An 11,871-nucleotide genomic window follows, 5' to 3' on the forward strand; every position below is an offset into this window, starting at 1 on the left:
TCGACTCTGTCGCTAAGAGTATCCTCCACCTTCACACAGTAGGAGCGCGCGGTGAGGTAATCACGAAACCATGGATTAAGTGGTTCTCTCACCCCACACTCCTCCATTGCATTTAGGATGGTATCAAACTGCAAAGTGTCGAATGCTTTTTTGTAATCAAAAAATATTGTAATAACAAATTTTTTGTCTTCTAAGTAACTGTTTATTTCGTCAGTGAATTTTGCAAGCAATGTATTTGTACTTTTCCCTTTTAAAAAACCGTGTTGACACTCGTTAATAATATTATTTGTTTGTAGGTAGTTACTTAATTGATTAACTATGCACTTTTCAATGATTTTGTCTATGCTAGATAAAATGGAAATAGGTCTATAGTTTGAGACATTTTTGCGATCACCTTTTTTATGGATTGGGCGGACTATTGCCTCTTTAAGCTTATTAGGAAATTTGTATTTTTTTACAGTTAGGTTTATAAGTTTAGCTAAAACGGGGCTTACTTTATCAATAATTATTTTAAGGTCGGACATTCGCACAAGGTCGCTTCCCGGAGATTTATTTACATTCATGTTGTTGATTATGTTTTTGACATATTTCGGGCTCTTGGGCGGTGATAGTATAGCTTCCCAACAGTGCAAGAAATTTTTCAAATCAGTTCAGTTGTTTTGGTGGCTACGAACAAACAAAAAATCCTGTTCATAATATTAGTAGGTACCTATGGATAAGTATGGACCTATCAATGACTATGTTGATAGTGATAAAATTATCAGAAGCTTTCGATTTCAATTATTCAATACCCAATACTTAATTAAGTTACTATTATACATTTTTTTCCCGCTACTGTTCGTAAGCAGTAGTGTCGAAAATTGTATTTAGGAGTTATCAATTAATGTAATATCAATTTTCTTTTTGAACAAAATGGTCAGCCCTGACAATAGTTTTTCACCAACCAATCTTTTCCATTATGTAAGTAATAATGTTTTAATTTATTTTAACAACTATCCTGAGGAACTACTTCTAGCAGTCGGGTAAAATATAGCCTAAACTATCTTCATTGATCTAAAATACCTGAAAGACTTTGGCCAAACAGGGGTTTGCTGACTCTCCTTGAGGAGCGCGTGGAACAACGCGCGCCGCCGGCAAGGGCCTGTTGTCTCCTAGGAGATGGAAGGACTATGAGCCACCAGAAACTCACAGCATACAGACCCACGATCGACATAATTTAGCGCATATTATTTGTGAATATTTTTTCAGGCAGAAATGCTACTTAAAGAATCTAAGCTTCGAGAAGCGAGTATACAGCATAACGCCAACAACTACAGCTGGTTGTCATCCAGAACTGGTCAGCATGAGGACTGGAAGACTAATAAAGAACTCGATGGGCTTAAGCCGATGATACATAAGGTAGTTAGACTGTTTACATAAGGCATACATAAGGCTTAAGAACCTTTTCTTTTTTTTTAATACGTGTTATTTACGTAGTCACCTTCTATAAAGAATGAGTATATAAACTTGTAAACTAATATTTATTATAAAGATGAATCAGATCTAGTTTGGTGCCTCAAGAACGGCTCCGAAACGACTGAATCAATTTGGGAAATTCTTTCACTATTGGTTGGGAAGCTAGGTACTCTATCCCCGGGTAACATAAGCCAGATTTTATCCGGTTGCCAGTCCGGGTAAAACCACAAGAAACAGCTAATTGGTGGGTAATTCTCATGGGACTTTTTCTTAAGTTTTTCTCATACCTACATGAGAAAAACTGAAGAAAAAGTCTCAGCCAGATCCACCAAAACAAAGCTTTTGTAAAAGTAAAACTTTTTCAGCTATCATCGGAAGATTGCGCCAAAATCGCTGTCAAACTCGACAGCATGACAGAAGAAGTCGAATTATCCTCAACAGCCATACTGAGTATATTTAGAAAACTTCTAGAAGAACAGACCAACACACAGCTAATGGACAAGAACGTAATAAAAGCTAAGGAAAGAGGAATCAAGAAGAATCGTGTCAATAAAGTTCATCCGGTTTTAATACCTGATGGGAGGCAGCCTACAGTCTCATTCATATTGTACACATAGAAGAACAAACTGTTTTTTTAAATAAATTCTCTCTCATTTCAAAACTGAAAAAGTTTTTATTGCACCTAAAATAAGTTTTTATGGACTATAGATTATATACATAAGGTTTTAAGACCTGTCAATGCCACTTGTACGTCAATCAATGTCAAAATTTGACAGTTGACATTTGACAAAATAGTGGAGTGTTCTCCAACAAAAATAAATAAATAATAGACAAAATGTAATAAAAATGAAACTACCAGAATAATAACGATGACAAATTCAAGTAAATCAAGCTTGTGTTCTTTGAAAAAGGAATCCGTACAAGACAGATTACTCACTTTTGCTATTAAAAATCTAATCAAGAGAATAATTATTTGTATCCGAACACTATGCTGCTTTCCTTTAGACAAAATAGTGCCCAGGGACCACACGAAAAATGTACATAGCATCTTTGTTTTATCAAAAGTTAGTCAAACAGTCGAGCATTTACCTGAATTTAAATTGCAGATCATACCACGGCAGAGAGTATCCGACAGTAACGCTTCTAAAGCTAGGAGCCTGGGATCATCAAACAAAGCGGTCAAAAACAAAAAGTCCAGACACAGCCTTTTTAGAGGGAAAAGTTTAAAAAAGAACTTCGCCGAGCCCTCGATTATAATGTCGCAACCAGAAACTAAAATTGATTCTGAAAGTACGGTGCCAACTGTTGATACTTCGATAAAAACTGAGGCTAAGTCTCGCGAAAATAGATGGAAAAGTATAATGCGGAAGGCTCCATGCAAATGCAATAAAAGATGGATGAAACAGTATGACTTAAAACCGCGGGAAAACTTCACGAGTTCGTGCACAGATAACGAAGACTCCGCTGGGGACGGTCCACTGACGCCCGCATTGGCCAAAAAAAAAACTAGACCACTAAGATGGAATTTGGTCCAAGAACAGAGCTTTGATAATCCATACGTTGAATATTTGAAAAAAGATGTTGTGCGCAGAGTTTGTTTAGAAACATGAATAAAGTTGTAGAAAATGTTTTTTTGTAGTTTACAGAAACGGCCCTATCAAATTACTAAATAGACTCCACCAAAGTAGGTCAGAGTGGAAAATATCTAACAATCTAAAGAGTTTTGTTAAATGCGCAAAACCTGAAAAAAATTTGTTCAGAACAATGAGCAGAATCAATTAAGCAATCAATCAAGGATCAAAGCAATCCGTAGGAGAAACTGCGGGAAAACGGCTAGTTATTATGACGTAGTTAAAATGATTAGAATAAAACCACAAAAATATTAGTTAACGATTTTATTCATTTTACTCAAAATTAAAAAAAGACAGGTTTACCCAGTGCAAGTAACTTAATAAAAATTGTGCTATTACATTATATTTTTGGTAGAAGGTAAATAATTATATTACATAGCTTCTATACATATAAAAAAGTGAAATTTTCCTATTATTTTCTCTTTTTTACAGGACTTGGTCCATCGTGAAAACAAAAAAAAAACATATTTTGGCAATATCACAGAGTTGTAATTAAAAATAAATACTATGGAATAAAAATATTAACAAACCCGCATTTTGTACCACAGAACTGTAAAACACTTGTCAAATTATAATTTACGTAAAATAAACTAAAAATAATAATGGCGTCGAAGACCAATTTCAGCCACGGCGGCTGTTCTCATATAAGGAGAACAACCAGCTGCGCAGGACATATTATAGTGCAAAAGCATTTGAAAGAACATCGTGCCTAAGTATTTTTAGACATTCTTATTTTTCTAATGGAATTTCAATTGAATGCAAAAACAGCAATTTTGCAAAATGAGCCATATTTTTTTAAATTGTGCTAATTAATATAATAAGAGCCTACAAACCAAGACAAAGTGGCGAGGCGTAGTTAAAACTAATGCAAAATAAATATAACAGTCCTAGGCACTGTCAAATCGTGGACCTGTCAAAGTCATGTCATGGTACGGTCAAAGGCGTGTCAAGGAATAGTCAAAGTCATGTCTCGTCCTTTTAATGTTGTGTAGTGGTACAATCAAAGTTGTGTCAAGATACAGTTAAAGTCATGTTACAGTACAGTCAAATGTTGTCATGGACCAAGTCGTATCAAGGGTATAGTGGAAGTCGTGTCTATGTACAACCAAAGTCGTATCATGGGGTCAAAGTCGTATCATTGTTATAATCAAAGTCGTGTCTAGATACAGTCAAAGTCGTGTCATGGTATAATCAAAGTCGTGTCAAGATACAGTCAAAGTCGTGTCATTGCACAGTCAAAGTCGAGTCATAGTACAGTCAAAACATGTCTTGGACCAGTCAAAGTCGTGTCATGGTAAGTCGTATCATACGTTGCAGTCAAAGTCCTATTTATTATTAAGGTACACTCAAAGTCGTGTCATGGCACAGTCAAAGTCGCATCACGAGTCAGTCAAAGCCGTGTCATGGTACAGTCAAAGTCGTTTCACGCGACAGTCAACGTCGTATCAAGGTACAGTCAAAGTCGTAATACGGTAAAATCAAAGTCGTGTCATGGCATAATCAAAGTCGTGTCAAGGTACAGTCAAAGTCATATGGTACAGTCAAAGCCTTGTCAAAGTACAGTCAAAACCAAAGTCATTTAATTGAAAACTTACATAATAGCGAAAGCGGTGCAACGGTGAAGAAAAAACATAAAAAAACCGGACTTAAAAAGAAGCATAGTTTACACAGCAGTGTAACAATAAAAAAGCTAATCATGATGACATCAAACTATCTTAAAAAAGGCCTCTGATACTAAAAATTTACTATTTTTTTCAACTTTTTGACTAAACTTAGTCAACTTTAGTCTTAATTCTGAAAGGCCACATAGATATAGTTGGCATGACTCGAAGCAACAACATGGGTTTGAGTCCAGCTAAAACATACTGCATTATATAAAACCGGGTCGCATCCGCTTTGCACATATTATCTTGTATATTTTGGTATCCCATGAGGAATAATATTGTTGTGAATATAGATATTATGAGTGATCGGTCTTTGGTGTAGTGGCGGTACCTGTAATAAAAATAACTTGATTAAAAAATATGCATTTAGTCATTTGCCTAGCTTTTCTGTGTGAGTGAGTGTGTTATATGGAGCGACTACCTATCTGGTCTCCTCAACTCAGTTATACGGGTGACCTAATATCTATTGGTAAGACTGGATGTTAGACTATTTCTGAGTAACCGTAAAGACTAGGAAAAAATGAGATGATGATGATAATGATGACTATGATGATGATGATAATGATGATGATGCTTATAATGATGATGATAATGATGATGATGACTATGATGACGACGACTATGATGATGATGACGGTATATACTTACTCAGCTACAGCAGGAGTGACGCACAGCGCCCATCCCATCAGACTGCCGGTCGAGTGAACCAGTGCGTACATCGGCGTTGTGGACACGCGGATCGATTCAGGATTTTCGCACCAACGGAAGGCCTGGAAAAGATACTTAGTATTAGTACGAGGGAAATACTTCCCGAACATCGACAAAGTAGGCTACGTTTTATTCTATATGAAACCCATCCGGTCCGGTCACCTAACTAACATACTGACATACAGATATTCCAACTAGAAATCTTATTTGATTGCTTCCCTTATTAGAACAAACGCATTTGATTTGTTATAAGATATTTCTAAAATCGCATGGATACTAATTACTTTTAATTATTAGTGTCTGTTTGAAGCCTTGATCGGTAAATAGGGACCCATTCGCAAGATATCATGGCAGCATATCTTTGTTTGTATACATTTTTATGTTCAAATGAATTGGATTTTCAGAACTATTATAATGCTTTTGATTAATTCACTTATTGTGAAAATGTTACTAATTCCTCCCTGCTGTCCCTGAAAAAGGTATAATAAGTTCTATTTTTACCTACTTTATATACCACAGTACCAGTTCCTCCTTCTAATCCTGAAAAAATAACTTAATTCCTATTTTTTCTGTACAAATCTCACCAGCTGCACAGTATAGTGCGGGTCAGTGCCCGCGGCTCGCAGACCGTAGTACGTGGCGACGGCTGCGAGCGCAGCGCCCGCCGCCCCCAGCGCGCGCCACGCCGCGCCAAGCGCCGAGCGGGGCGAGGGGGCTCCGTACTGCCAGATGTACGGGTCCGATACGTAGATGCAGAGCGCTGGCGCTAGGAATGAACCTGCGGGGGTGAGAGTGAGTTAGTGTGTGAGTTAAAGTGGGTGAGTGAGTAAAGAGTGGATGAGTGAGTGAGTAGAGAGTGGGTGAGTGAGTACGTGGGTTCATATATGAGTGAATGAGTGAGTTAGTGGGTGGGTGGGTTTGTTGTGTAAGTGAGTTGGTTTATAAGATAGTGGTGGGGCCCCACCCCATTAGTAAATATGTCCGCGAAATAATATCTTTTATTTTTCTTTCAAGACAAATAACAGCAAAACTACCATACGTTTGAATTAAATGTTAGGTCACTTTAAGGTACATACATAAACGTGATGTGAAGTGAATTTTTAATGTTTGGTTAAAATAAAAAACCGACGGACTTATTAGAATTTCACTTCTAGTTAGAATCGAATTAATAAATGAATATGCATTTGAAAATAAATGAAAAAAAATTTTGAATTTCAATTGATGTGTCTGTATGTAATTTATTTTTTATATTTATGTAACTGTATTTGTTGTTGAGTTTAAGTGAGCAGTTGAGTGTGTGTGTGAGTGAGTGACAATGAGTTAAACTCACCCACTAGGGCTCCAAGTAGACACTGGTGCGGGAAGTGAGTCGCGATAAACAAGCGCGCTAGCATGACGGAGATAAGCGCCGCCACACATAGAGGGTACATGAGGTACTTCCACCACGAGATGTAGCATTTTCTGTTGACAAATGGTTAAAGTTATACTTAAGGCTCAAGGTCGATGATAACATATGGGTCAGTGTTCTTAAAATAACAGTTTATTTTGAAAATGGGTTTGAAAATTCATAGTAGACAGTTGTTGAAAAATAGGCATTTGTGTGTATGTATCAAACTTTTAAGATAAGACCACGAAGGTAGTGATTCTATACAATTTAAAATTAAATCACCTGTAAAAATTTCAATTGTGTAACTATCGCAATTTATGATATACAGCCTGATGACAGGCAGACAAGCAAATTTTCAGTAATAGAGTTCTGTTTTTAAATAATTTCCGTCAGCTTATTTCATAAGAAATCTCTTCCAGAAGCCAGGCAGCAATGTTTGTATTTTTAAACTTAGACTTTACCTATCATTCATAACATGTGACAGCCACATGAGTGACAGAATCAGCATCATGGCTGCAGTAGTAGAATGGCCGGATGGAGAGCCTGGTCCGGTCTCACAAGTCTGCAGCGTTTGACGCAGAACTGGTTTCTCATCTGTGTAGAATGTGGTCTCTCTGACCCACCAGTACGGTCGGTCTTCTAGGAGCCACCTGAAATTTGAAAAAAGATGCTTCAATGCTTATAAGTTTATGTTTTTGAAATAAAATGAGATGGAAATTGAGCCTTTATTTACTATTTCATTTATTAGACATGTCTAAGTTTAAGTAGACTTAGTTACAGTAAGTAGAGTTGAGTTACAGTAAGTACTCTATGGCAGTTATTAAAATTTATTATGACCAAAAGGGTAAACAAGTTCTAGAGTGGAGACCACCCCTCGGCAAACGTAGTGTAGGACGTCCTCAGGCACGGTGGAGTGATGACTTGCGCAAGACGGCTGGCAGGAGCTGGATGCGAGAAGCCGAAAATAGATCTCAGTGGCGTGCACTTGGAGAGGCCTATGTCCAGCAGTGGACTGCGATAGGCTGATGATGATGATGATGATGATGATGACCAAAAGGAAAACCAGCCAGTTAAATAAATGTATTCTTTTTCAGATATGTATATACATAGTTCGTTAATAATCTAAATCTCTTAATATATGATATTAATATATTTTTTCTTGGATATACAGCTTATTGAAAATCACTAAAGAAAATCAGCCATGTAAACATATCCTTTGGTGAGCAGTATCATAGGAAAAAATATAAATCCCATTACCATTTCATAAGAGCATTAAGCCAGCCTCCGACCCCTAAACACAGTAGCAGCTGGGCAGCAAACACGGAGTCTAGTATAGACATGAGCGGGAACAGGTAGTCTACCATCAGCTGAGGGTCGCACATGTGGTTCACGAGCTCAAAGTACGAGTCATAGTCTGCAAGCCTGGAATAGAGACAAATATTTTTTTTAGCATAATATATCTACTTGTATCTATCCTAGTATCAATATAATAAGAAGGAAAGTTTGTTTGTTTGTAGACTAAAGAGTCTGGAATTGCTGAAGCGATTTGAAAAATTCGTTCACAGGTTGGAAGCTACACTATCCCTACGTCCGAGTAAGGGCAGGAGTGGTTTCCACAGGATGCTACTGAACCAGCTAGTCTAAAATAAGTGAATGATAGATTTTACGGAAACTCTTTAACTATAGTGTGACGTAATTGGATTTGGGTATGAAATACCACCCCTAAGACGAAAAACTGACCATCCTCCTGACCACATTCCTGGGCCAAGATCTAGGTATATAACAATTAAAAAAGGGTCTATCTAATTAGGTACCAAATAAAAAGCCGACGGCAAAAAATCTGAAAATGAACCATTCAAATACGCTTTTCTCGTCATACATGTGCTAAAGTAATTGCATTACTAATTGACTTGGCAACCAATTGTATGTTAAATCTATTTAAAGTTAGAAACTACGACATTTCAACGAAATATTATAGGTAATAAATAATTTTAGTATATTACCAGTATTGCACGCATTCTATGCAGCTGACGCCGAGTGCGTATATTTGCTCCATCATAGTTGCTTTTTTTGTTGAAATTTAATTAAAACATTGTTGTATTATGTAACGGAAGTTATTTTGTGTTCAGTTATATATTCCTGTTTTAAACCAAAACAAATAGCACGGGCAAATTTTGATAACGAAACTAATGTCACTGTCAAAGTTACGTTTCACTTGACGTGATAAAAAAAACGCTTTTCATTGTCTTCTTTTCAGATATTGTTATAATTTGTATTTCAATTCTATATCACATTAAAAAAATGATAACTATTTATATCGTATGGAAATCGTGATAATATTCTGAATACTGCATTTAAAAAAATAGTTATATGTTAGCGCCATCTAGTATCGAATAGAAGAACTAAATTTTGAAACTTTTTATGTATTGCTACTCAACAATAGATGGCACTACTATAGGTTTAAAATCTTTCGTTGCTGTATTTACATTCTGTAAATTACTTAAATGAAAAAAATATGTACTTACTACCTAATTAAATAAAAACAAGAGTTTTTGTTTACCACAGACTTATGAAAACACTAGGTACAAACCTTTCATTTTCAGGTATCTGTTGACTAGGTACGGTTATGGGCCAATTTGTAGTAGTAAGTAATTTTACAGTAAAATCTTTTAAGTTTACTAATCGTCGTATAATATTAAAATAACCTAAAATGGGAGTCTATCAAAACATAAAATAATATTATCTCAAATTTAATTTCATCAGTCTTGCACGTTGAAAAAAACTGTCCAGCTTCATAAATCACAATTTTACTACTATTATTTCTTAGTTAAATTGGCTGCAATAAACAAAAAAACAATATAGTGAGATTATCAAAAGGGTAACGTGTTAACGCGACGCTAGATGGCGTTGCATTCCCTCGGGACCTGTGAGGGCGGATTATTGTTTTAATAATTGAATATTATACTATGGTAGCGATACGCAGGGCAGCGCAAGTTTGAAACACGACTAGGAATATTTTCTAAGCGTAAAAAAACGGTGAAAAGGTGGAAATATTGAAGAAGCTGAAAGTTTTTTCACAGATTGACCTCTTTATTGGCTGTTGCCATTGTCACTTTTGTCGTTCATATTGATTTGTAAATAATGATAAGCCTATAATAATTAAAAAAAATGTAAGCAAGGCAGCTGAAATTAGGAGAAAATTGTATTTAAACAAAGCATCTCGCAGTGGTCAAGGGTTTTTCCACCTTGAGTAAAGTAGCTACGACAATTAGACAGAAAAACGAATTGGGTAAAGTACCTATATACCTACTCATAATAATATTATAAAGAAGTAAAGTTTATGAGTTTGTAAATTTTGTAATCCCTGAATTTCTTTGAATCTGAACAGATTCTGAAGCTACGCGCCCACCAGCATTTATTAGGAATAACTTTAGACCTTTCTCAATCATCATTTTGTCACAGTACTTAGCAATCACACCTTCATGTAGCTATCCTTGGATATATGTATAGGAGTCTTATGGCAAAATACCATAGAGTCTATGGCACAGATGTACCTACCTAAATAATAATACCTACAACGTAGACACAATCTATTGGGAGGACTGTACACCGTTATAAACTTCGCTCAGATTTGGCCAAATTTAATCTTAGCAGCGGCGGCGATGAGCTTGAGTTGGAGGGAGGATATATCCTGAGATAGGTTTGAACATATTTGTCGAAAATATCTTCAAACCGAAAATAATGTTAGATACTAGGTGATTAGTGACTGAAGTAAAACTCGAACATTGTGTGTATGTATAGGTATTACAAAACAAAAACACACAAAAAATGGAGAAACATGTGTCACAATCACGCAAAACGTCTCTCGCTCAATATTATTCAAAGGCCCTTTGCGTTATTCCAAAATGCTCAGAATTTATGATGAAAATAAAAAATACTTACCTATCTACCTTTCATCATCATCATCATCATCAGCCTATCGCAGTCCACTGCTGGACATAGGCCTCTCCAAGTGCACGCCACTGAGATCGATTTTCGGCTTCTCGCATCCAGCTCCTGCCAGCCGTCTTGCGCAAGTCATCACTCCACCGTACCTTTACCTTACTGTAAAATACACCTCGATACACTTTCCCTTTTCTCAATCAGTATGTTTACTAATGTTTAACAAAAACTGAAGTTTGTTTGAAAGCGCTAATCTCAGCTAACTCCAGAACCGATTTGAGAAATATTTTTCACTTTTTATACGGTTGCGCAGTGTCCACGGTATTAGGGTGAAACTCTTAACTGAAACTATTATCTCTATGAATCTGCACAATTCGTTATTTTATTTCACATGTTAATTGACCGTCTAAGCTGCTGTGTATCAGGACATTTTATTTGATCATCTAGTTTACAGCAGTATCTATGTACTGAATATTCGGAATATCTTCAGACACATCTCCCGAACATTAACCCCGTACAAGCCGTTATCTCGTAAACGTGGTATGATCACGTAAAATTATTGCGTTAAAATATAATCTGCGCTCAGGACGGGTGGAGTCTGATAGTATGTACCTACCTAGCTACGTAGCTCTACCTACAGTATATGTTCACGCTAGGAATAAAGTTGGGTAGATAGAAATGAAGATGTTGGAATTTTTTTCTACATAAGGTTATAAAACTAAACATTTGTATTTTTGTTTTATTGTAATGGACCAACTCAAGAACTACCGGACCGATTTTAAAAATTCTTTCGCTGTTGGAAAGCTCTCTTGACGAGTAACAGATATAAGTATGTATCCATACTTTAACTCTCGACTTTTAGATTTCTGAACCGACTTTTCAATTAAAGGAGGAGGTTTTAGAGGAGTTCAGTAGATGTAAAAAAATTTCTAAGCTCAGCTACACAGCTACATAGCTATGTATAAGTACCAGTATACCTCTATTATGTTCACGTTAGGAGTAAAGTTGGGTACACAGCATTGTAGGGGATAAAATCTTGATTTTTCGTTTTTTTTTTTTAAATTAAAAGGTGGTTTAATTCTAC

At 36.2% G+C, this 11,871-nt stretch overlaps 2 protein-coding genes across 2 annotated transcripts; one reads left to right on the forward strand and one right to left on the reverse strand.

The window, feature by feature from the left end:
• The first annotated feature begins 816 nt into the window (after nt 1-816).
• LOC126055498 (uncharacterized) lies at nt 817-2,097 on the forward strand. Its single transcript, XM_049844805.2, has 3 exons — nt 817-960; nt 1,249-1,398; nt 1,821-2,097. The coding sequence occupies exons 1-3, from the start codon at nt 913-915 to the stop codon at nt 2,070-2,072; spliced, it is 450 nt and encodes a 149-aa protein (XP_049700762.2). The 5' UTR covers nt 817-912; the 3' UTR covers nt 2,073-2,097.
• Nucleotides 2,098-3,370: 1,273 nt separating this feature from the next.
• On the reverse strand, nt 3,371-9,056 carry LOC110373763 (glucose-6-phosphatase 3). The gene is made up of 7 exons (XM_064042173.1): nt 8,849-9,056; nt 8,103-8,267; nt 7,307-7,495; nt 6,789-6,919; nt 6,043-6,236; nt 5,399-5,520; nt 3,371-5,081 (listed from the first exon to the last, which is right to left on the reverse strand). The coding sequence occupies exons 1-7, from the start codon at nt 8,902-8,904 to the stop codon at nt 4,859-4,861; spliced, it is 1,080 nt and encodes a 359-aa protein (XP_063898243.1). The 5' UTR covers nt 8,905-9,056; the 3' UTR covers nt 3,371-4,858.
• Nucleotides 9,057-11,871: the final 2,815 nt, after the last annotated feature.

The sequence above is a fragment of the Helicoverpa armigera genome, chromosome 27, assembly GCF_030705265.1.
Source record: "Helicoverpa armigera isolate CAAS_96S chromosome 27, ASM3070526v1, whole genome shotgun sequence".
In the NCBI taxonomy this organism is placed as follows: domain Eukaryota; kingdom Metazoa; phylum Arthropoda; class Insecta; order Lepidoptera; family Noctuidae; genus Helicoverpa; species Helicoverpa armigera.

Excerpts from the sequence above, each read along its gene's own strand:
- LOC126055498 (XM_049844805.2), top strand. The coding sequence starts at position 913 with ATGGTCAGCCCTGACAATAGTTTTTCACCAACCAATCTTTTCCATTAT. Across the intron at positions 961-1,248 it reads CAACCAATCTTTTCCATTAT|GCAGAAATGCTACTTAAAGA; the intron begins GTAAGTAATAAT and ends ATATTTTTTCAG. Across the intron at positions 1,399-1,820 it reads TTAAGCCGATGATACATAAG|CTATCATCGGAAGATTGCGC; the intron begins GTAGTTAGACTG and ends AAACTTTTTCAG.
- LOC110373763 (XM_064042173.1), bottom strand. The coding sequence starts at position 8,904 with ATGATGGAGCAAATATACGCACTCGGCGTCAGCTGCATAGAATGCGTG. Across the intron at positions 8,268-8,848 it reads ATAGAATGCGTGCAATACTG|GCTTGCAGACTATGACTCGT; the intron begins GTAATATACTAA and ends TCTCTATTCCAG. Across the intron at positions 6,920-7,306 it reads TCACATGTTATGAATGATAG|AAAATGCTACATCTCGTGGT; the intron begins GTAAAGTCTAAG and ends ATTTGTCAACAG.